At 44.0% G+C, this 24,947-nt stretch overlaps 2 protein-coding genes across 5 annotated transcripts; one reads left to right on the top strand and one right to left on the bottom strand.

The window, feature by feature from the left end:
• The first annotated feature begins 113 nt into the window (after positions 1-113).
• On the top strand, positions 114-5,646 carry avpr2ab (arginine vasopressin receptor 2a, duplicate b). Of its 3 annotated transcripts, XM_078090117.1 has the most exons (7): positions 176-366; positions 1,466-1,543; positions 2,726-3,000; positions 3,578-3,823; positions 4,081-4,227; positions 4,319-4,751; positions 5,262-5,646. In XM_078090117.1, exons 3-7 carry the CDS (start codon positions 2,878-2,880, stop codon positions 5,444-5,446), a joined length of 1,134 nt encoding a protein of 377 aa, XP_077946243.1. In that variant the 5' UTR covers positions 176-366; positions 1,466-1,543; positions 2,726-2,877; the 3' UTR covers positions 5,447-5,646. The 3 variants fall into 3 exon arrangements, with proteins under 3 accessions (XP_040049342.2, XP_077946243.1, XP_077946232.1); XM_040193408.2 differs by lacking the exon at positions 1,466-1,543 and having other exon boundaries at positions 114-366; XM_078090106.1 differs by lacking the exon at positions 1,466-1,543 and having other exon boundaries at positions 206-366; positions 2,753-3,000.
• Positions 5,647-5,928: 282 nt separating this feature from the next.
• LOC120829371 (monocarboxylate transporter 1) lies at positions 5,929-20,126 on the bottom strand. 2 transcript variants are annotated; one of them, XM_040193405.2, is made up of 5 exons: positions 19,850-20,126; positions 15,043-15,330; positions 10,374-10,517; positions 9,365-10,180; positions 5,929-8,882 (listed from the first exon to the last, which is right to left on the bottom strand). In XM_040193405.2, exons 2-5 carry the CDS (start codon positions 15,257-15,259, stop codon positions 8,602-8,604), a joined length of 1,458 nt encoding a protein of 485 aa, XP_040049339.2. In that variant the 5' UTR covers positions 15,260-15,330; positions 19,850-20,126; the 3' UTR covers positions 5,929-8,601. The 2 variants fall into 2 exon arrangements, with proteins under 2 accessions (XP_040049339.2, XP_040049341.2); XM_040193407.2 differs by lacking the exon at positions 19,850-20,126 and adding an exon at positions 18,876-19,170.
• Positions 20,127-24,947: the final 4,821 nt, after the last annotated feature.

Here is a 24,947-nt window from a genome sequence, read left to right as displayed (position 1 = left end):
GATCAAAGTAAGGCCAACAGCAACGTGGTTTATATCCAAACAATCAGCGGGAAATTACATTAATTTACCGCTGCAGCCCGGGCATCATCGTCCTTTGATCAACCCACCTCTTTTCCCTCGTTTCCCTCCTGCTTTAAGTCCAGTAGAGAGAGAGAGAGAGCGGGCGGGATATGTTAAAAGAGGAAGGCAGAAGAAGGGAGGCGATGGGGAGACAGGAGTCAGCAGCGTGAGTTGGCTCAGGTCACCCTCGCAGTAATAAGCCAGAGGGAAACACAGCATGGACGCGGTTAGTGTGTGCAACAGCAGATCAGGTTGTCCTGGACCCTACAGATGCTTCATGGGACGCTGAGGACGAGGACGAGATGAGTGAGTCGCCTGTGTTTGCTTGTACTTGCTTACTCTCTCTCTGCTTTCTGCTAGAATGGGAATTTATTATTGGCACAAAAAGGTGTTGGTTGCTTTTAATGAGGTTCAGGAAACAACAAGTGGATGTGAGTTGTTTTTTTTTGAGTGAAGATTCATCTGTTGACAGAAGATCATTTTCAAACATGAACAATGATTAGAGCAGAGAAAGACAACATTCAGAGAGGATTGATTTGTGCTTTATGTTTTGTGAAAAGCAAAATAAGTATTAAACAGCAGGTGTCCGGTGGTCTAATTGGATTAACATTAGCCAAAAAGCTTTGCAAACCAGAGACCTGAAATGACTATGGGCAGAAATAGATTATTTATTAAGCCTTTACATACAGTTTATATGTGTTATCGCCTGCTATGAAGCGAATGCCTTTTACACCTTCAAACTGAAATATTTACACTAAGACGTGCTACCAACAGCTTTTGTAACAACATTACATTGCTATTTACATGTTAGTCGTTTTGTCAACCCTAACAGGATAATAATATGTTCTTTATAATACAGTTTTTATATTGTGCAGTAATCGTTTTTTTTAGCAAAATTCATACTGGATAGATTGCTTTTCGTAAATAGGGAAGGGTTAGGAAAAGAAATAAAATCCACGTTCAAATATTACATAATAATTATCAGCAAAATGAACACAAAGTATCAAAAGTATTTCACACTCCAAAAATGTATACAAATTTATATTTATACCTCGAACTTTTGTTTTGGTAAATATTGGATGATTTTAACATAATGTTCAACATGGAGCCTTGGGAGAGGTTTAGAAGGGAATGTCTCTGGAAACGTTAATGTTTTAATATTCAATCTGGTCTTTTTTAATCTTATCCCCATGTTGCTTACAAAATTACGTTTCCTTACAGCTAAACTGCACTCTCAATTTCATTTTGGATATTGCACCAAAAATAAAAATGCTATAAAACTACTACTATTAATTATTCGGCTTAAAAATGACAACTATAGGAAAACAAAAACAAAACTCACTTTATTCACACGGAACACATTTTGAAACATATTTTTTTCACAACACAGGTTTTTTTTTTACAGTTTCGCAGAAACCGTAATTGATCCCTGGAGATGAGCCAAACCACTCTGTTCTTATTAGACTCTGCACATTTGCACTAGGTAAATAGTCCTCCATGAGGGCCCCTCTCTGCATGTCTTTGTGATTGTGTGTGTGTCTGCTTTTTGAACTGTAACGGTTTGTGAAGGCGATTCTGTAAACATTCTACTCATCTCATTGTCTTGCAATTAATGTGCCTGCCCGTGCTTGGCCGTGCACATACACACTTCATTTCAGCTGTGCGTTTGTGATGGGATGTTAACAGGCAGCAGAGGTCAGATAAAGTGTACGTGGTACCAGCTTTGACCCCAAACAAACAACTACTCACACACACACACAGAGTTCAAGTGACTAACACAGGTCCGCTTCATAATCAGCAGCAATATGTTCGAGCAGTGCAGAGAACAATGAGAATTTGAAAGGGCTTTCACTAATTGGGTGAAGTATCACGCGAGAAATCAAATCGGAGTGGTGGAAAGTTACAGAGTACATGTACTCAATTTATGTACTTCGGTAATGTAATTGAGTGTTTGTGGATTTATACTTTTAATCCACTGGAATCAGACGAACACCATGTACTTTTTACTCGACCAAAATTCATCTGACGGATAATAATTACTGGTTTCTTTAAAGATAAATATTTTTCCTGAAAAATATACAACCTATGGGATGCGTATAAAATCCTGAGCGAATGTTCCTAATGTCCCAAATGTTTTAGCTTGTGACCCAGTTGGGCCTGTTTCTCATGTTTACACCAAAGCATGACTTGCCCTCAAGTTTTCTCAAGGTTTTGTTTCTTTTCTTTCTTGCAATGCCGTTTTTCTCACTGTTGCCTTCATACCGTATAAAGTTTAAGGTAGAATGAGGTCCTGTGACGATGTGAGGGTTTCGGGACAGAGGATGTTGTATGTGTACAGACTGTAAAGCCCTCTGAGGCACATTTGTGATTTGCGATTTTGGGCTATACAAAATAAAATTAATTGAACTGAATGAGTAGGATTTGCACAACCCCTGAATGCCATTAGAGCTGTGCTTCTCTCCAGCAGGAGAAAGACAAACCCAGATTTCACCCTTCTGTATTTGTGTGAGTTATCGCATTTCTTGCAGCTTCCCCTTGGATGCTCACTTACTATCTGGCACCTGGAAACTGCAATCATCTTCCCTTCAGGATCATAACTATAAGCCTGTTGTGTGAACAGTCTTATTACTCTCCTTTTTGACATTTACCTCTCCTCCCCTCTAAGCCAACATATCGGTCTCCACGGTAACAGACTCATACCCGTCCATCGGCTGGTCGGCGGCTCCTGTGACCCCAGCGGTGAGGAACGTCACAGACTGGGAGCGTGATGCCCTCCTGGCAGTGGCAGAGGTCGTGGTGCTGACAGTCATCTTGGTGATGGCGCTGCTTGGCAACGGACTGGTGCTGGTAGTGTTGCTAAGGCGGAGACAACACCACAACCCGCTGCACCAGTTCATGCTCAACCTCTGTGTGGCCGACCTGGTGGTGGCTCTTTTTCAGGTAGGGGAGTCCCAATATACCGGTATTGGCAATAACTTTCATGTCTGTAGCGGCAATCTTAATTCCGTCCTCGTTGATCGTTATTATCACTACAGTCTGTGTTTGGGCCGTGAGCTTGACGCGTAATGAATCTTCGTAGACAGCAACTTCGTTTTAAAAAGATTTACTTAACAAAACTTAGTTACAAGAAACATTCAGTGCTCGACTTGGCACAACGGTCAACAAACTGTATTGCTCTGCAGACTGATAAACCTCGACTGGAGAACATAGGCTATGACGTCATCAGCAACGAAACTTAAAGGAGCATTGACACATTTTTTATAAGACAATAAACACATCTTATTAAGGCAAATATGGCTCTTACAATGTTTAAGTGAAATACTTATATCATGTTAATAAGACACATATGGGAAGACAAAATTAGTTTTTGAGTTAAATCATTATTTTAAAGAATATAATTTTTGTTTAAGCCAGAATAATCATCATCGATTTATTTTTATTGCTTTTTTATTGCTTTTCTTTATAGCTTTTATGACGCTCCCCCTTCATCTCACTCCTCCCTTCCTCCCTCTCCGAGGTGTTGCCGCAGCTCGTGTGGGATGCTAAAGGTCTGTTTCCTGGGCCGGACTTCCTGTGTCGCCTGGTGAAATACCTGCAGGTTCTCGGAATGTTCAGCTCCTCCTACATGATCGTAGCCATGACGATGGACCGACATTACGCCATCTGCTGCCCCCTGCTGGCGCACCGCAGTGTGGCCACTCAACGCTGGAACAGCTTCATTCTGCTGGCCTGGGGCCTGTCGCTGCTGCTCAGCCTGCCACAGGTAGGGAGGCACAGGAAGGGGGACGCAGGCAGGGAGACACAAAGGCTTCACATATTCATTGTTGCTAACATTTGACATTTGATCCATATAAAAGTCTGTGTGTGTGGTCTACTTTGCTCGTGGCGAGTGTTTTGCTGCGATCACAAACTACCTTCATATATAAATAATTTTGCACACGTTACATTTTCTTTTGTGTTTGTAAATTTTGTCCAAACACGGATTTCGACGTCTGCCCACACACCTCTTTACTCCTCCAGGTTTTCATCTTCTCCCGTTCAGAAATTGCCCCAGGGGTCTTCGATTGTTGGGGCAACTTCACCGAGTCCTGGGGCCTCAAAGCATACGTGACCTGGATGACCCTGGCCGTCTTCATCCTCCCTGCCTTCGCCATCACGGTCTGCCAGGTAGAGAGCGACGCACTGCACCAGGAGAGAATTAGTCCCAGATGGGATTTGAAAACATCTCAACATCACCAAATGTCTCATTTTCTCTGAGGTGCGAATCTTCAAGGAGATCCGCAACAATGTATACCTGTCGGAGCGCCGCCTGTCCCCCGCCCCGCTGTCTCCGGCGAGACGGGATAGCCAGAGAGGAGGAGGAGGAGGAGGCAGCGGAGGAAGCTCCAGTCTCTCCGTGTGTGTTTCACCACCCGCGCTCAACCGCTCCAGCAGCGACACCAGCTTCGACCCTGAACCCACCGGTCTGACCCTGCCCATGGGTCCTCTCCATCGTGAGATTCACGGGGCGCCCTCCGCGGCCTTCGGCCCCCCGCCCAGGGGCCCCGCTGCCGGCGGTAGAGGGGTATCAGCGGCCATGTCGAAGACGGTGAAGATGACGCTGGTCATAGTGCTCGTCTACTCGCTGTGTTGGGCCCCTTTCTTCAGCGTCCAGCTGTGGGCCGCTTGGGACCCCAACCCGCCTCAGAATGGTACCACTTTTCCTACCGGACATGTTGCAGTGTTTATGATTGCAATGGCTTTTACTCTTTACACAACATTCTGTCATCACATAGAAAGTGTCCATTGTGATCAGGTGGAGCTGAAACGTGATGCGGTTTGTGTGTTAGTTTACTTCAGTACCAGTATCCAGGTATAGGTCACAAACAACTTTTACTTTTATTATAGAATTGTAGGAGTTACTAAGTGAGGTTCCTAACTACATTATTCCTATTTTTTTAAATATCTTTATTCATGTGTCACTCGATTTTTAATTTCCCAGATAGTCCGTTTTATACTCAAATCTCTTTTCATTGAGTAGTTTAATGACATTTTCCTGACAATACTTTTAAGTAGTGATGGAGTATTGTGTGCACTGGGGAAATTGTACTTTTAAAATAGTACTTTTTAAAACACTTCCTTTTATCACTAGTTTTGATCAGGCATGTCCCAACTGCTTCCTATGTGTGTGTGTGTGTGTGCGCGCGCGCGTGCGTGTGCAGGTGCAGTGTTCACCCTGCTGATGCTGCTGGCCAGTCTGAACTCCTGCACCAACCCCTGGATCTACTCCGCCTTCTCCAGCAGCGTCTCTCTGGAGCTCCGCCTGCTGCTGCTCTGTCGCACCAACTCAAAGCGGCGGTCCTCGTTACCCAGCGACTCGACCACCACACACACATCCAACTACTGAACAACACACACACACACTCAACACAATCAGCGTGAAAGGAAGTACAGTCAATGAACAGCAGTCTCACACCTTTCCCGTCCAGGTGAGACGGGGTGATAAAATCCAACTCCCAGCACCCCTTAGGTTCAGTGATGCACACGTTATGTCTTTCACGTTATATTAATTCATAATAAAAACAAGATTGTGTACCTGACAGGCAACCAGCAGAGACTGTAGGCTAGTTTCTTTTTTTCTTTTTTTTTTTTTAAAAGAGTCTGTTTTTTTCCCCCTGCAAATTAAAGAAACAAGTTAGATTGTGTTAATAAGTGTTACCCTCATTTGGGTATGGCCAGTGGTTTTCCAGTAGACTAAACTATGCTAAAGAGCTGCCCGCTGGGCAAGGATGCCATTACGGTAAACAAGGCTAATTGTATTTAATTATTGTAAAAGCAGGTGTTTGGCTAAAAATGTTCTTGTTTTATTCACAAAAAATGAAAATGAAGTTGTTTTTTAAGTTTATTCATTTTCTCAAAAGTTCATACATACAAAAAAACATCCTCAAAAACAACATTATCCATTTTACAGAAACTGCAATTATTTTTCACAAAAATGTGCTGTGGTTCAACGGCCCCTTTTCCAGAACACTCACGACGTGACACGTCAAGGAACGGAAGACTGAAACTGAAATCCTAAGAGTCATATTCTTTTTCAAATAGTCGTATCAAAGGACAAATAACTAAAAGTTTGAGTGAAATTGTATCTATGCAAATTGAACTTGCCTTATGAATGACACTATATTTTGCAATGCGTTTACTGTTACTGAAACCGGGCTTTAGGAAATGTGACAGCAGGCACGTTCACACTCTACTTCCACTTAAATAGGAACCCGTCCACCGACATGAAAATAACTTTGCATTAAATTCATATCCTTCTACTGTAGGAGTCTGTGTGCCCTCGGTACCGAAATGACTCATTTTAATTTATTTTAATTTCTACTTTCAGAAAAACATTGCAATGAACTGGTTTCAAAAGGAATACTTGCATTTGGTCCGTAAAATGACCAGAACCTCGTTAAACCTGCAAAACATGAAGCCTACAGTGCAAACTTACACCCTTTCCACCAGATTTGTATTCACACTTTAATCTAAAAGGTAATAAAAAATAGTGTTCCATTACAGAAACATAACAGCTGTACCTTTCATTTGAGCAATTTCAATTGTCTTCAGATTATAAAAGGATAAAGCATAGTTTTATTTTTGTTTTGTCTATTTTCTTCAGCATGAACAGAATGAAGGGCTGAGTCAAAACGAAAATACATAAAAATCCACCAGGCATTGATGCGTAGAAAATACTGGTAGGTAGGATCAATCAATTGGTTTTATTCTCTTTGTCAGATTTGTTGACAAACACTAAACTAATTTATCCCAATCCTCATAATGACTTCAAGAAATAAGTCTGTAGTGTAACAACAATAAAATGGTTATAAATATCCTTCAAAGCGACTTTCAAAATTGTAAACAAAATGCTTTTTTAAAAGGGGTTGTATGAGATAAAATATCAGTTTTAGTTTATGCAAAAATGAGTTTCGCTGCAACATTTGACTTCAGTCAACTGATACGTGATAAACTGACCGAGTACCTCATACAACCCCACTTCAAAACACCCAAACAATCCATTTAAACAGTTTCCAACGCGCAATATTTAGAAGAATATTTTTAAAAAGTTAAAACTGTTGTATCAAATCTTGAATTATGATTTATTTTCTCAAAAAATAAAAATGTTCATTCAGGCTGAATAGGTCTCATGTCTTCTGTTCCTTTTTAGCCTGAACTCAAAAACACCTTGAACAAATGTTTGCAGTAAACTCACACATTGATCAATGCATTCATTTCATTGACTGTTTGTGATTGATAAAAACATTGTAAATCTGATAAGACGCTTTCTGACAGCTCAGATATAAACTGACACATGTTGGATAGGTCGACTGAATATTAAAACAAATCTGGTTTAAAGTTTTTAAAGTGTCAAAATCCAAATACTGGTTGTCAGATTTTCATTAAACAATTAAACTAAATGTTTTAAGATCAACAGTTAGTAGATACAACTGTAAAACTGCAATGTGTTATTTGCAATAAAAAAAAGGTACGCAACTCAAATAGTCCATTATGATTATTAAAATATTTAGGATCGTGTGAAATTTAGTTCTCTCCATCAAAATTCATCAGGACAGCCGGGCAGTTCACACACACCAAGTCAACCTCTACCTCTCGTCCAATAACAGTCTTTTACCCATCCGGGGGGAAAAACAAGAAACAGCTCGGGGTGTAATTGAATATTGAGACTGCTGGTAACACAGCAGGTAACTCTGGGGCGTAACAGTGTGAGCATAGTTCTTCCAAAGTGTCTTTATCAGCACTGCGATGCAGGAGCTGCTCTGGCTGAAGAGTGTAGAACACTAAAATTACACAAAGTGCACAAATATTTGTGAACAAGCAAAAGGTGAAGAGTACAGTCTTTAACTTATTTTCCTATGCCTTTTGCATTTTTAAGCAATATTTGTTTTGTATGTGCACAACTATGGGTTTAAACTCCCTCTGGTGAAAACAGTCCTCCCAAATTGTTCTTCGTTTGTGAGCATGACTACATATTAACCTGGCAATTTCACTCTTATCTGACATGTGAACAGAAAGATTGGCCCTATCCACGTTAATAGGAATGTGTCCTTTGAATTCATGCCCAGCTCCTGAGAAGTGAAGCAATGAGACGACGTCGTATGTGAGGGTAAATGTACAGTATTTGTTTACTGCAACAAACGCAATTTCCTGTTTAATCCTTGGCTCGACTGCTTGTGAGAGGTTCAGCACCTTTCCAGCAGGTTGACCCTGAGAGTAAAGCCCTCATTCATTTATTGGGTTTTTATCTTAGTCATTATGTCTGCTGTGCGTCCATCTTCTGCCTGTATAAGATTCAAATGGTGCGCTCCTAGAGGACTTGAGGTCACAAAAGGCACGTCAAATACCAAAAACTAGAGGTCTCAATGCGGTGAAAAGCAAGTCTCAGTTATTTTATTTGAAAATAAACGTTAGTGTCTATGGCCTCAGGGTTGTGTAAACAGATTCTATCGCTCTACCAGGGCGACGTGTGTGTGTCTCCGTCTGGACTCTGTTTTTTGTTTTCTACACCGTGTCCTCGTCCATCCTGGCAACTTCATCCAGCACGACAGCAGCTGGCTCGGCATTCTCCCCGTCTGATTTGGACGGAGAGGGAGGCGCCAACATAGCGGCTCGCTCCTCCTTGGGCTCCTCCCTCTCTTTTCTCTCCTCATTTTTCTTCTCTTTTGCCAGCAGCCGGTAGTTGAGGCCCATTCCCAAGAAGAGGATGAGGCTTGCAACAATGAGGATGATGCCACAGGAGATGTAGGTGTAGTCATAGCGCTGGTAGTAGTTATAGAACTGACCTGAGAGGTGGGGGAAAATAGACGAGTCAGATTTAACATTCATTTTGAAGTGTATGTGACGTATTCTTTCATAAACTATTTTAATCTCAAATGTATGGAAGCCCATTTCTGTTGAAGGACTAGAAGAGATTATTTTTTATCTTTATTTTTTTCTGGCAGAAATTGGCTTCCGTACAAATGGAATTGTCATCACTTGGGTTTGAATGGTGACTCATCAGGATAATCCGCTCAATGAGGCAAATGGATGCATATTCAATGACCCTCACTCTGGTGAGTACGGCCTTTGAAAGATCTGAATCAGCCCCCATGTGCCATCACCGGTGGGAGTGGGATCACGCTGATCCTGATCCAATGACTCAGGGCCTCCCAAAGTTAAATGATCACACCTACAACTGTGGGTGTTGAATTTAAAACAGACGAGCTGATGCTGTTCAAATAAATACAAGCGCCCCCTTTCCTGTTATACGTGTCGAATGCTTTACCTGTCAGCGGCGGGCCCAACAGCACCGGCCCACACTCCACTATGGTGACCAGACCCACGGCCGAGGAGAACCTCTGAGCTCCCACCAGGTCCATCAGTGTCTCAAACAACACTGCGCTCAGCCAGCCGAAAGCGAAACCAAAGAAGATGGCGTAAACGACAAATCCGGTGTAGTCCTCCGACAGCGGCGCCAGCACGTGACACACGCCGTTGTAGAGGACGGCGGCGGCAAAGAAGTACTGAATCCTGGGCCGGACCCACTTGGTGTTGGCCAGCATGCCCATGGAGGGCCGGGCGAACATATCCACCAACGCCAACACCGACAGCAGGAAGGCCGCCTTCTCTTTGCTGATGTCTTTGCTCTTGGCAAAATTGGAGAGGAAGACGAGGGGAGCGAAGAGGCCAAAGAACATGATGACGTTGCCGAAGAGGTAGAGCAGGAAGCCGCGGTGTTTGAACAGCGTCAGGTCGATGAAGGAGTTGATGGTCTGCAGGACTGTCTTCTTAGGCTGTGGCGCCAGGGAATCCACCGCCTTGACAGTGTCCGCCTCTGGGTCGGGTTTGGACAGCTGCACTTTGGACACGAGGGGGCGCATCAGGGAGCCGGCCACGCAGCAGTTGAGCAGAAGCCCCCCCAGGATGAGGAAGCTGCCTCTCCACCCAAACTGGTCGTACAGCCAGGTGTTGAGGGGAGCCAGCGTGGACAGGAACACGGGGCTGCCTGCCATAGCGATGCCATTGGCGATGGGACGCCGCTTGTAGAAGTACTGACCGATCATGGTGAGGGCTGGATTCAAGTTGAATGCAAGCCCCAAACCTGGAGGGAGAAGGGTGGAGGTTACAGGAGCAGAAGATGACGAAAATGATGGAAAACTAAAGAGCCTAAAGATGTGGAAGTCTGAAATAGTTTTTACCAAAAATGGAATTACATTAAGAGAACTAAAGCAAAGTCAGTTAAACTATACGGTTTCAAAGGGTACATTCATCTTGGAAGAGAGTAAAACACTGACCTCCCACTACGCCTATGAAGAAGTAGAGCTGCCCCACTGTGTTGCAGAAGGAGGCCGCGACGAGTCCCGAGCCGGCAAGACAACCTCCGACTAAGATGATTGGTCGACTGCCAAATTTATTCACGAGGATGCTGCTGATTGGACCTGGAGAGATGCAAGAGAACGGGAGGTGGTGTCATATTAGGCAAAGAGACCGTATAGGGAATGAGGCAAAAGGGGTGTTGTGGCGTGAAACAATAATGAACAAATCAGATAGTCTATAAAGAAAAAAAGAAAGCTTCAACATCCGTTAATTATTTAGGAGGATTTTCTGTGTTTTTTTAGGAAAAAGGTTAACCCATGTGTAACAATCATTCAATTAAAAAAAAAAAAAGCCCTATGCTCATGAAATTGATAAATGCTGGTAGTAACGTGCTGGCAAAGTTTCAATGTAATTGTATCAGCTCACCGTTCACACCTTTCACCAGCAGGGGGTGCTATGGTGCAAAAATGGACAATTACCCGATTGTTTACCAGCAGCGTGTTGCATGGATGTAACATGGAGGAAGAGGGGAGGAAAGAGAGAAGGCGTGTGGGGGGAGCTAGGGAGTGCATGGTGTAGCATGGGACACGTCAGAGTGGAGGGTGGGGTAGGAGATGAGTTCAAAAAGTCACGAGAGAAGGAAGTAAGGAGGAGGAAATGAGGAGGAAGAAGACAACAAAAAAGTAGAAAAGAGGAAGAGGAGATTAAGTCAAAAGTAGTAAAATGTAAGAATAAAAATCATTAATCACCAATATGAAGTCCCTTAACAATAAAAACAAGTAATACAGTTGTAAGAGGATTATTAAAATAAGAACCAAAAAGATTATACAATTTTTTACAAACCCCAAATAAGATGGGTCTATAGTTTGTGTACGTATACACTTCTAGTCGAAGTGTCCCTGAGCAAGACACCTAACCCCTAATTGCTCCCAGGCAAAATGTGGAAAAGCCATGGGTTTAAAGTGTAATGTAAGTCGCTTTGGATAAAAAGCGTCAGCTATATGACCTGTAATGTAATGTAAAAGTATCAAGTATCAATATATTCAAGAATGTTCCAGCGACTTAAGCGACATAATGAATGAAAGCAGCATCACTAAATGCTTTTGTCCTGCAACATGTGAAAGGAGAGCTGGATGATATGAAGGTCCGTCCAGGCTCATAAACACTGAGCATCTTTGATAGATTGGGCCTTAAAGAATTGTACATCTAAGAGGGAACTCTCGTTTGAATCAAGCAAGGCCAACAAGAGAAAGGAGAAAAAAGGGAAGAATAGAGAAAGAAAAGAAGATAGATGAGAAGATAAAGAGGCAAAGGGGAAGGAGGAGAGTGGAGGCATTCCGCGTGCTCAGGCTGCCTGCCAGCATCACTATAAAAGGGCCTCACATGGACTCAGACTGCACAACGTGAGTACAAAGTAAAGTCTGCTGAATCTATACAGCAGCTCTGTGTGCTCCCTGCATGATGGGGCGGAACGAAAAGTAGGAACATTCCGCCGAGATAACGACAACATGAATAGAAGGTGATGCAACTGTTGAGACGAGCAATTGTGTTACTGAAAAATATGCCAAAACAATATATTTTTCAGAAAAATCTGACAAGTTAACGCACTTTCATCCTTATTGAACCACAGAGGTGCGTTCAGGCTCTAGGTATTGAGTTTTTGTGCCTTCTGCCTACTCAGAGGTTAGATTCAATAGGTTTAAAGCGTGATTTGACTTTCCGTAGAATGTTCAGTCGATACTCCAACAGTGTTAAGAGTTCTGCAACATGTTGACTGCCGATTCCAGCTAGTTCTCGGATTAACTAGCTGGAATTCGGATGTTCTAGAAGGTAAAAGCATTAGAGACCAGTCAAACATACAGACAACCTGTGAATGGACCCTATCAACATTTTTTGGCAGGTGATTCCAAACCTTTAAATATTTGGATTAAACACTACCCATAAACACTAAATAGGTTAATTGTCTTGTTTTATGTATTGGATGAATTAGCATAAATTAAGCGTAACAGCTCTTACTTTCCAGGACACTTGAGGTTTTTAACTCACGACTGTAACACTTTTCAGCTAAAAATAAACCAAAAATATTATCTGCTGTCTGGCACTAAAACATTTGTTGGTTACAGTCCTAATGTTGTGTGAAAGAAGATATGATACATACAAGTTTCGTGAAGAAATATGAAAATGACGTCTGAAAATACTCATTCAAATATCGCTGCCATTCTGCTCTCAGCTGACATCCATTACCTCACAACCATGGCGTGGTGTGTGTGTTCACAGACACACACCACGCAGGCTTTGCCCTTGAAACTTGGCAGCTGACCACGGTGGCTGAGGGGTTGGGGGGGGGGGGGCAACTCGGGCTGCACGAGACTCACAGGATCCCTAAATACCCCGTCTAGGTTCTTGCGTTGCGTCGTGGTTGCGTTATCGGGGGCGCTGAGTTTCCATGTTGATAAAAATCCCATGTGGATAAAAAGAGGCCAGCTCGGAGGCAGCACCAGAACACCCGTCGCAGAATCATCGCGGCGAACAAAGGTGAACCTGTGCAAGGACGGGAATGAATGTGCGTCCACTCAGCGCTCACGCACACATGAACAATCAGTGGTGACGATCTTTGTGACACAAAGAGGGCCCGGAGTGGTGTTCTCAGAGACATTATATAAACGATCCGTTGTTCCCCTCCCAGTCTCTCTGTGTGAGAAAAGAAAAACACTGAGTGGAGGAAAAGCCTGTCCTCAGCTGCCCTCCACACAGCAACCACAAACCATTAAACAAAACATCTGCAGAGACGCAACCCGACTGTGACGAGCTACCCGTGTGTCTAAATTTAGCTTTTGCCTTCTCACACTAGGTTACGTTTGGTCGTGCGTTACAATCTGGTCTTTTTTCAGTGGGCCATTCAATGCTGGGATTTAAGGCTGAACTGAAGAGGAAGAGGAAGAGGAAGCAGCAGAGCATCAGCTGGTGTCGAGTCATTCTGACCACCAGCAAACATACGTCAGCAGGGAGACAAAATGACCACACTGCACTAAGGATGTTAGTATATTCAAAATGTCTCAAGACGCCTTCAGCAAGGAAACTGTTAAGGAGCTTTAAGATTTTTTATATTTATAAACAAAATAAAAAAAACACTTTCATAAAAGTAGATTTTATGGCAGCAGTTGTACTGTGTAACTTGTTCGCTTCGTGTTTTTTCTTTCTTTTGCTAAATCGGCTTACGTTTTAAATCTTTTTCATGTTAGACCGTATCAGTATCCTGTAATCCAGAGCACTTATTGCATTAAAACAAGCCGATGTGCACTGATGCACGTATTTTCACATTTCAAACACTACTTCTTCACGCCCACGAAGGATTAGAGAAGTCAGACGTCAGCGCTCACCCTCGGTGAGGCTAAGGCGGTTTTAAATAAAAGCAAGATAATTAAAAAAGGTAAACTGTTTTCACCACCATTCCCGTAAAGCCCTTACACAACTTGATAAGTGGCAGGTAATTAAAAACAAATCTTTGTTCAGGCCTATCGTTTTGGCACTGTAGAATGAAGATACTCCAGTACTTCAACTCGGAAGAAACTACTTCAACATCTGCGGCTGTTACACAATTTCACTCCTCCCCTCGGCTCTTCCCCTCTGCTGAATGCCCAAACACACGTACAGCAGTCCGCAAAGCTCTGGAAAAGGATGAATGAGTAAGTGGAAGGAACGGATACCGTTTTAAGATACAAGCTGAGACTGAGCGAGCAAAAGAGATGATTGTCTCTTGCTTTAAGGGTGTGCTGGTGATCAAATACACTGGGGGGAGACGGAAGAAGGAGGCCTTTGGATTAGGAGGGAACTCTGACACCATTGTGTCAAGAGACAGAAAGAGACACCCGATCTGAAACTAGATCAGGGCTTATTTGTAAATGGAGGCGCTGTAGTTTGAGCCGTGCAAACAAAAGTCAGTAAAGACGTGCTGCACACTTGAACACGTTTCTGAGCCGTAAAACAAAATGACAACACCAGCTGTTATTTCTCTAATCTCACTTTAATAAATCATGGTCTCTATCAGAGCGATGTAGTTACTTTTTTTAAATTCTGGTCAGTTTTCACAGTGCACCAATCAAAGTGGAGCAAATAGCGACGCCGATTCTCCTGAAGGGTCTACAATGCGCAAAAATCCCTTCTCTCCCAGTTATCCTCGATAGTTATCCTTTATAAACATATTTTGCAGATCAAGCATATCGTGTCCAAGATGTTGAGCAAACATCAGGTTTCTGGAGAAACGTTTGCTGCTCCCCCTTCAGCAGTGAGGTATTCAAGCTGAGCAGAGACAAAAAAAAGCCTGTAAGAAGATTACACTTCCGATGGGATTCTTACCACCTTAACTGAAGCCATAGGCATTCACGGGGCGATTTTGTTGTCTTTTTGCTTCAGTGAAGCGTAAACGATAGAACATCACGCTCAAGTAACAAGAAACGCAACAGGCTTAAGAAACACAAAAAAAAGACCCAAAAAAGGACACTCGAGAAGACGAGTAAGAGCTGAGTTAAACACTTAAACTTATGGCATCCACTGCTACTGATACAAGATGAGTGTTGGTGCTGTGAAGACAGCATTACACGTGAGTGCAGAAATATGACGGTACCTCTGTCACAGTAACTCACTCACCTCCAGCATACATGACGGCCAGCATGATGGAGGAGATCCAGGACACCTGACTGGGCGTGGCATCAAAGATGACCTCTATCTCCTTGAAGAACACGGTGATGGACTTGGGGAAGGCGTAGGAGAAGCCGATGGAGATGAAAGCCCCCAGTACCACCGCCCAGCCCCAGCCACCTTCGGGAGGGGGGGGGCGCACAGGCCCAGCCGGCGCGGGAGGCATGTCTGCTGACGAGGAAGAGGAGGCGGGGAAGAAATGGCCGGACGAGGCGCACAGAGATCAGGACTCAGAACCTGTGGGAGAAACAGAGCAGAGAGCTGGTAAAAAAATCTGCGTAGATGATGCAATAAGCTGAAAGAGACGAGCACAGAGTTCCTCCTTTCCTGCCTCTTAGCATACTGATAGAAATTGCTGCGAGATGAGAGGACAGGAGTTAAGAGTTGGAGAAGACAAACACGGAAAAATGGGGAGGGATATCAAAGATTTGCTGTCATGGTGAGGAAGAGCACCTCTGCTGGTCACACGCCAACATACCAGGAGAAGATAAGTAGCTGGCATATTTATCTTATTGAGCAACCAAACTGCTGGAAACCAAACTTGTGCCCAATGCTGAACTGAATGCAGCATTTATTAAACACTTTAGAAACATACGGAATACAATCCATCCAGTTAGTAGAACCACTTAAAATCCACCGGCTTCCTAAATGAATGCCTCCATCCAGATGTCCTCGTTTCCCCGTTGAGGCCACACACACAACCAAGCTATTTGTGGTCGGCTCTCATGTCGACTCTGCTACTGTTTGGGCCGTTTGCCTTAAATGGTCTCTAGATGATAAGTCTGCAACCAACAGTGACTCAACACTACCTCTGTGCAGTGGTGCTATATTTAAAGAAGAAGGCAGAGTAATGCCGTCATAATTGGAGACGTAAGAATAGAAAAGGGGCGTGGCATTGGTCACGTGTCCCAGAAATACTGACTAACCTGGTTATGACTAATGAACAGCGAGGTGTCCTCCTACATGGAATTTAGCCTGGATTATGTTGTAAACAGCCACGCTTCTACCAATCATTACACGGCCAGCCTGTAGCAGCGCGCTGGCTGGTTAATCCCCTTCAGTGGTTCACAGACCAACGAGGCTCATTAGACCAACTTAAACGTCTTTGCTTCCTCTTCTCGCTGCTCTGTTTTAAGGTCCCCGTCTCCTCACCACTAAGGTGCCAGGTTTGCAACCTGACTGACACATGTACTGAAGCTATGCAAGGAGATGCAACAACTGCTTTTGTGCTGCAGGAACAGTTTAGTATATTTGTTTCCAGTTAGAGAAAAGCTGGTTAACGTTTTATCTTTATTTTTTATTTTTGGTACTTCCTGCCGTACGGGGCAGTTTAAGTTGACACCATAACACAAAAAGTGATGTGTCTTCGCTTCAAAGCTTAAAGTCAATCATTGGTCCCGCTAACATGAACGGGTTTTCAGTAGTGACACTACTACGGTCTGTGCTACGTGACAGTTGACACGTAGCACAGACATCAACAGAAAAATGACTTTTAAGTCATGAAACTTCCACTTTCAGTCTTGTGTGGTTGGAAGCTGCTTTCAAAACCACACAGCAGCATCACCAAGAAGAAGTAAACAAAGCAGGCCTGCTCTGTGTGAGTGCGGCCATGATTTTGCGTAATCATGACAGTAAATGTTACTGGTAATGTTTAGTGACACCGCAAAGAATCGTAAGTCAGAATGAAATCGTCACTTGTTGCCGGCTCTCAAATGCTGCTCATTAAGTCGTCAGCAGAGCCCATCCCACAATGACACGCATCAACATGCATCTCTGCAATTATCCCTGGAGCTCTGCTTCACTAAACCTTCGGCCTGTTGCATGAAAGCTACAATGTAGGAAGAATATATATCCACAGAGGATGCTGCTCTCCTTTTGCCCCCACTTTTTTCTCATCTACAGTCGGTTCTGAAATGGTGTTAGAGATTCGGTTTGTCTGCAACAAGACTGTAAGGTCTCTTTTCTCTGACAGGCTAGGCATCAGGAAGAGCATCGCAGCCTCCAAGTAGGTAAAAAAAAATTAATAGATCCAACAAGGGATCAAGAAAATAGGCTGAAAATAATCATTCTCAAGACAATCTGCCCACGAGCCCCAGAGGAACCAGAACAGTGGCCACAGCGATTTGAAAAGAGCAGTCAAAAGAAATGATCTGTAAAAATGACCTCAATCACACTGGAATAATGGTGGTCAATGCATTTCTTATGTAGGTGACACAGCCAATAAATAAACAGATGCCAATACGGGATGCTAAAAGATTTAGCAATGTTCCCCTACTCCCTGTGGTTAGACGTGCTCACGGCATGAAAAACCAGCGCCGGCTTCCCTTCAGCAGTCTGATCACAGACATTGTGTCCTCTTTTCAGCAAACAGGCCAAACACATAAATAAAAGCCACACCCGGCCTGCATATTTACATGTTGCATATGTGGTGCCCTGTCGTAACTACAGCCATGATGGAGACAAATAGCTGTTGCATGACACAGAGGGGGGTGGGACCAAATGTTAATGAACGTGTCTGTGCTATGCGTGACAAGCTGAAATCTACAGTTTCATAACGGCTTGCACGAAGCCTTTCATGTTTCCGGTCAATCCAGAAGGCCTGGTAAGTGCAAAGCGGACTGCTGATAGTCATTGCTGGTTTCCCCTTAATCTAATCAAAAGGTTACGATAAGCATATGAAAAGAGCATTTGTCACAAACCCACTTTCGCTGTTAACACCACAGTGTGAAAAAAGAACCCATTATTTAGGAGACATATGCAATACGTCAAATTAAAGCCGATGGTCGCGCCGCTGTCCGTCTATGGCTCGTGACTTTCTTATAATGCGTGAATTAGGATCCCTCATGCAGGGTTATTGTTTCGTAACAAATCAACTCAAGACTTTAAAAAGTCAGTCGGAGACGAAAAGGGTCGACCAAACTTTGAAGGCAATGTTTGCTTAATTTTGAATTTCCTAGCTAGTTTTAGCTGATATAATCTCAACAGTCGCCACCAAATGAGGAGTCTGCTCACACGGACCTCTGAATTCAGGGGCACGCTGTTTTCTGTAGGTTATAAGTCGGCCACAGCGGCAAGAAACTTTATAGCCTATTGTGTGTGCTCCACACTGACTGAGAGAATCACTTGAACCAGTTGTCCATTGTATGAAAGAGAAAAAGAAAACGATATCAGGGCCCGGACTTAATGGAAAGCAGGCTTTGTCAATGGGACTCTGCATCTCCCCAGAGCCGGAGCTTAGTTAGATCTATCTCTGTGTGTGTGTGTGTGTGTGTGTGTGTGTGTGTGTGTGTGTGTGTGTGTGTGTGTGTGTGTGTGTGTGTGTGTGTGTGTATCAGCAAAGCAGGACAACTCTTGGAGGCATTATCAGGAAGACGGCCTCAACCAGCCGCGCCTGGTCTGCACACGCACACGCTCGCACATGAAGAAACCCGCTCAAAAACACAGCGTTGCACAGAGTGAAATAAGAGATTTCCTTGCGAAAATGAGCCAAGCGAGCAGAACTTGTGGAATTTGTCACGTCGGGGCGAATTTCTTGAGAGGAAATGATTCGGAAAGGTCTAAAGGGTGCTTGCGTTGCAGTATTCCCAACACGGTTTTTCCAGTTACACCTCATTTTCCAGACTTTGTGAAGCATGTAAACCGAGCTCTGGGAACAACAGATGTTTTATGTCTGTTGTGCAACCAAGTACATCACTAGAGGCATTCGGGTTCCCCAAAACTGAAATAAGCTAAAGCTTGCCGTGAATCTGGTACTACTTGTGTCTTTCCCTATTAATTCTTACCACACTGGACGAAAGAACAGCATCACACACCGCCGGCGTGTCTTGTTCCTCCCTTTATCTTCGGCTCGTCAACATGCACAATCTCCTGCATTCATTAAAGTCTATAAACCACCTTCCCACTCAGTAACTAACCTTGAGCTGTAAAAATACTACACCAGTTTAACACACGACTTCCTGCATTTGGGCAATAAGCTTGGCAGGAAAAAGGACAAATGCTTCTTGAGAAATAGACCCACCTTACTTACGCATCACAATTAGGAAGCATTACAATAAAGGTTGCACAATGCCGGAACATGATTGCTGTGACGCAACTCTACGTAGAAAAGAACACGGTTTGCTTCCGAGATGCAGAAACTTACATCACACAAAGCGCTTAGATCTTCCCCAAGGAGGGAGATGTTGAACTGTAAGTCCTCGAGAAGGGGGGGAAACGCGTATATTCATGAACTCCACGCAAACGAAACAGCGAAACACTCGCTTTTTTTCCCCATAAACGAGACAACGATCGGCTGCGGCGGACAGCGACCTTCAAAGAGGAGACAACGTGCGAGACCCCCCATTCATTCCCCGCACGCGACACGTGAACGCGTCAAGCCAGAGGGTAAAAGGTACCGACCAGGTGACCTATCTAGCGTGGAGCCGCAGACGGTTCGGATCCCGTTCGAGTATCACGCTGAGTGAAACACGCCCGTTTGAGCGCGTGCTCGACAGAAGCGGAACAAACGAGGTGGCAAATGTTGTATCGTAACGCGCCGCCGTAAACGGAGGAAACTACGAGGACGGCGGAAGGACGTACGCGCGATGAACGGGATTAACGGGCGGAGCCAATTTAGAACTCGAGCGCATTTAGAACGCGAACCCGGGTCGAGATGTGCGCGTGAGGGGGGTGAGGTGGTGGTGGAGCAGTTTGTTTGAAAGCGGCACGCAGCCTCTTTGTCCCAACGGTCGCTGCGCCGCACGCTCGGTTCACTCACCGGGCTCGCGTTTCCTCGGGTGGCCTCTCTTCTCCAGGCGGAGGCTCGGTTTTTGGCGGAGGGCAGTGCGGTGTGTCCCTGCCGGCCAAGGGTGTCCTCGCCAATGACGGTGTAGCCACGCGTTCGGTTCTCCGGCAACTCGGGCGCGGGGGGGGTTGTATCACCACGCGGAGACGGGAGGACCACGTCTGTGATGGGGACACCGCGCGCGCGCATGCGTAGCAGCGCGTGAGCCGCAGCGTTGGAATCCGACAAATAAAAAAAAAAGAGCCCGTGTTGAACGTTGGAGGCGGGTTTAAATAGTGAACGCAGCGCGCACGTTCCAGTAAATATCTAAAGTCGAGTATAAAATGATCAGCATCAAAATGCGAAGAATAGGCTTACTGATTATACAGAATATATTGTGTTACTCTATTGTAAAGCTCTATTCCCAGATGATTTTTCATCATTTTTATTTAAAAAGAAGTGAAAAACAGCAATTACAATCTAGCAATCAAGTGATGAGATTATTTCTGTTGGAAATTACAGGGGGGGAAAAAGAAAATACAAAAATTATCTCTCGTTTTGGTCAAAGTAAACAAAAACGTTATGGTCGATTAGTTGTTTTTGAATTACATATTTCCTGGAAATAAAAATATTTAATTTTCATTGTGTGCAATTTATTTACAGATATATTCCATTGTACAGATTTTTCAACTAACTGGTCGAGAACTGTGCATGTTTTTTCTTTTTCATGGGTTTTAGGATTCGGTTGAAACTGCAGTTTAGAGAGAGGATGCAATTTGTACTGTATCATAAAATCCATTACAACGACCCTGCAAAAGCTAAAGTCTGTTGACAATTTGAGCCCTCTTCAATCTATTCATTTTTGAGGCCACAGTATGGATTCCCATTAAACAGCCCATTGTTTTTCTGTTATATATACGTGGCCTGTGTGGCACGTGTGCAAACAAAGTACGTCACAAATGATAGTAAAGACCTTTGCCTTTACTTCCCCCAACAAATCAACAAACAATGAATGTTGCCCTGATGCATTCCAAAGTCTATAAACCCTAAGAGGCGCTCTCAACATCTGTATTTAAAATCTAGAACTGGAACAATAAGAGACGGTTTCATACAGACTTTTCTTTGGAAAGGTGACTAGATTGAACACACACTTGAGTCAACGCCTCTTGCTCAGACAAACTTTATACGCTTCAGAAGAAGGTATTTACCTGCAAGGCTACTTGACGTAATTGCATTATATGATACAGATCTATTGTTGTGTATATCCATCCACCCTCGTGTGAGGGTCAAAAATATTGTGTTTAAAACCTCGGTCTTAATCTGTGAGAGGTTACTTGAGGCTGAGAGTGCTGCAAAAAGAGACAGATTTGAATAGAACTTAAAAGTGAAAGATAAATGAGCATCGGCCCTTTGACGTTGTGCTTTCTATCACTATCTGTAACTGTAACCACTGGGAGTTAAATAAATATGTACACTGAAAACACTTGTTCTTGAAGCCGCTGTTGTACAAACCCACAGTATACAATAACAACAAGCAAGCACCTTTTAAGCACCAGCACCGTTTGTTGAATTAACATTCCTCGTGCTCCACCTAAAAAAAGAACAGTACATGTTATCTGATCATTGCCCCTTAAGACCTCTGATGCCCTGGAATCCCTCCACCTCTTCAATGTGCTTTGGTGCTGCTGCATCCATCGACAATCTTTTGTTTCCAGCTGAGAGCATGCGATGATGCTTTTGGCACAGCCGACTGACAGTCGCTAATTGGAATATTCATTTCCTTTCTGCTAATGAGCAGGAGACAGATGAAAGACAATGACACTGCTAGATTTTAGACGAGACAAATTACAGAGAGAAACACTTTTGTCTCTGTGTTTGAAATGTCTTTACATCCCATATCAGGACCACGCAACTGAGATATCCATGACTTAGGTCCTGTGGTGGCCGCAGCATTCATATCTTTTACTTAAACAGAAGTACTAACAGAGTGGAATGAGGAAAATGTATTTAAGATAATAAAAGTAAATGTTATTATAGAGCATTAGACTGTTAACACTCATCCTTCCATGTAAAAGCGGAATCTTTCTGTTGTAACTAGTTGGATTCAAACATAATATTCTATAAGCTCTTATATTTTAGTGTGCACAACTTTTTATTTGCAAAGTAACTGGTATTTAAAGCAGTCTGATAAATGAGGCAAAAGGTCACATAACTTTCCCCCGAAAGTGATTTAAGAGCGCAGAAAACTATGTGATTACATCCTACATTGTTTCTCTCTGAGGTGCTTGAGTTGGACTCCCTCCCCCCGAGTGTCAGACTTATTCCCAATATTTATCTGGCCTCTCGTCCTGCAACAAGCAGGACGTCCAACCCCGTTTACCTAACAGTTGTGGCAGTCTTTTTACAAGGCTCACTGCCACAATAAACAGTTTAAGGGGGATGGCGACACATACACACACACACACACACACACACACACACACACACACACACACACTGTGGATTTGTTGTTTCATCCCAGAGGGAGAGGAGAGGGAGGCCTTAAAGAGAGAAAAAAGTAGAGGGTGAGGGGGAGGGAAAAAGTTACAGGAAAAATCTGATAATGAGAAACAGATTGTGTTTTGGGGAAGGTTCAGCTGCATATTTCTGGGTGGTTAGGGGATGCGTAGTGTGAGCGAAAACAGTGTTGGTGTTCCTGTTTGTCTTCTCTAGAGGATCTCAGCCATTTTACCGCCACAACTCCAGAGTTTTTTATTAAAGCCAGACAAACTTTAAGACCATAAAAAACACAACTGGATGCCAATGTGCAGAGTCCACTTTGGTCCTACCAAACTAAATAAATACAAATAAGATCCCTCTTCTACATTACATGTAATTTAGCTGACGCTTTAATTCAAAGCGACAATAAGCGCATTCAACCATTAGGGTACAAACCCAGAAGAACAATAAACAAGAAAGTGCAATTTCTCAAATAAGCCAGTTTACAATTTGCTATAGATAAGAGCCGTTATAAGTACAATTTAAGAGAGTCTGAAGAGGTATGTCTTTAGTTTGCGGCGGAAGATGTGAAGGCTCTCTGCGGTCCTGGTGTCTTCAGAGTGCTCGTTTCACCATTTCGGAGCAAAAACAGCAAAGAGTCGTGATCTGGTCGAGTGTTTTGCTCTCAGTGAGGGAGGGACGAGCAGTTTTGCCACCGGTAGCCAGTGAAGAGAGCGGAGGAGTGGAGTAGTGTGGGAGAATTTCGGAAGGTTAAAGACCACTCAAGCTGCTGCATTCTGGATGAGCTGCAGAGGTTGAATGGCGGTGGCAGGGAGACCTGCCAGGAGCGAGTTGCAGTAGTCCAGGCGGATGATGACAAGAGCCTGAATCAGTACCTGGGCAGCCTTCTGAGTGAGAAGAGGACGTATTCTCCGGATGTTGTAGAGCGAGTATCTACAGGATCGTGTTGTCGCGGTATTGTTGGGAGTCAGGGAGAGTTGGCTGTCGAATGTGACTCCGAGGTTCCTAGCGGTTAAAGTAGGCATTAACACGGAGTTGCCGAAGTTGACAGTCAAGTCCTGGGTCGGAGAGTCTTTTCCTGGAAAGAGAAGTAGTTCAGTCTTGTCGCGGTTGATCAGATGGTGGGCGGACATCCACTGAGAGATGTCAGTCAGACAGGCAGAGATCCGTGCTGCCACCTGGGTGTCCGAGGGAGGGAAGGAGAGAATTAGTTGTGTGTCATTTGCATAGCTGTGGTAGGAGAAGCCATGCGAGCGAATGACAGCGCCGAGAGAGTTGGTGTAGAGCGAGAAGAGAAGGGGACCCAGGACGGAACCCTGAGAAACTCCGGTAGTAGAGGACAAGGTTCCGACACAGATCCTCGCCAGGTTACCCGGTAGGTGCGGCCGTCGAGGTAGGACCAGAGATGGGAGGAAATAAGGATCGGGTGGTTGACTGTCAAATGCAGCAGAGAGGTCCAGAAGGATGAGGACAGAGCAGAGAGAGGCGGCTCTAGCAGTGTGGAGTTGCTCTGAGACAGCAAGGAGAGCAGTCTCTGTGGAATGGCCTGCCTTGAAGCCTGACTCGTGGGGGTCAAGGAGGTTGTTATGGTGGAGATAGGAGGAGAGTTGGTTAAAGATCGCACGTTCAAGGGTTTTGGACAGAAAGGGAAGAAGAGAGACTGGTCTGTAGTTGGATCCTGCCTGGAAGTGCTTTCAGCATGAGAAAACCTACAGAACCGCAAAATAAAAAACACACGAATGTATTAACAAATACATCATCCAAAAGGTGAAACAAAGGAAACAATTAAACTGGCGGAGTACTTAAAAGCTAAGGTGCCGCCGCAGCAAACTCTGAATCGCCCTTTGACTTTAACCCGTACTCTGGAACAGCTAACAAGCCGAGCCCAGCGGATCACGGACGCACTCCGGGGCAAGGCCACGTTACTAAATGTTAGCTTGATAACCTTTTGACCTGATGATAGCAGAAGATGAAAAGATGCTTCGAGGTGAATGCTGTGATGTGGTTAGAATGCTGTCATTCTCAATAGATGGCAATGCAAACATGCCCGTGTTAATCTAAAACATATTCACTCTGCTACTTCAGTGAGTCAACTAATAACATTTGATTGGAGTCATGTTTGGTTTCAGACTTTTCAAGTATGCTAATAAATAAAAAGTACACAAATATCAACACAAACTAGGTGTATTTGTCCCGTTTGCTTTGGTTCAATCTCACTACTCCTACTTGAAGTGCTTTTCTTTTCACTTGACAACTGTGGCTCAGTGATAAAAACGAGGTCGTCCTTCTATCAGAGGCCCCCGCCTCCACTGGGCCAAGGGGACGTGTTTTTGGGCGAGACACAACTTAGAAATCGATCTCGCAGGCATTCACACCCATTCAGCAGGTAATTGTCCCTCAACAAATGAATGGGTGTGAATGATGAATGTGAATGGTCATTTAGAGGGACACTTTCCATGGCAGCCCTTACCATCTGTGTATGAATGACTGTGAATGGGTGAATACTGAAATGTAGTGCTAAAGTGCTTTAAATGGTTGAAAGACCAGGAAACCGCTTTGCAAGTACAGGTCATTTCCCATGTGAAAACAATGA

This window comes from Gasterosteus aculeatus, chromosome 2 (genome assembly GCF_964276395.1).
Source record: "Gasterosteus aculeatus chromosome 2, fGasAcu3.hap1.1, whole genome shotgun sequence".
NCBI lineage: Eukaryota > Metazoa > Chordata > Actinopteri > Perciformes > Gasterosteidae > Gasterosteus > Gasterosteus aculeatus.
Note: the sequence above shows the minus strand (reverse complement) of the source record. Positions and strands in the feature narration are given on the sequence as shown.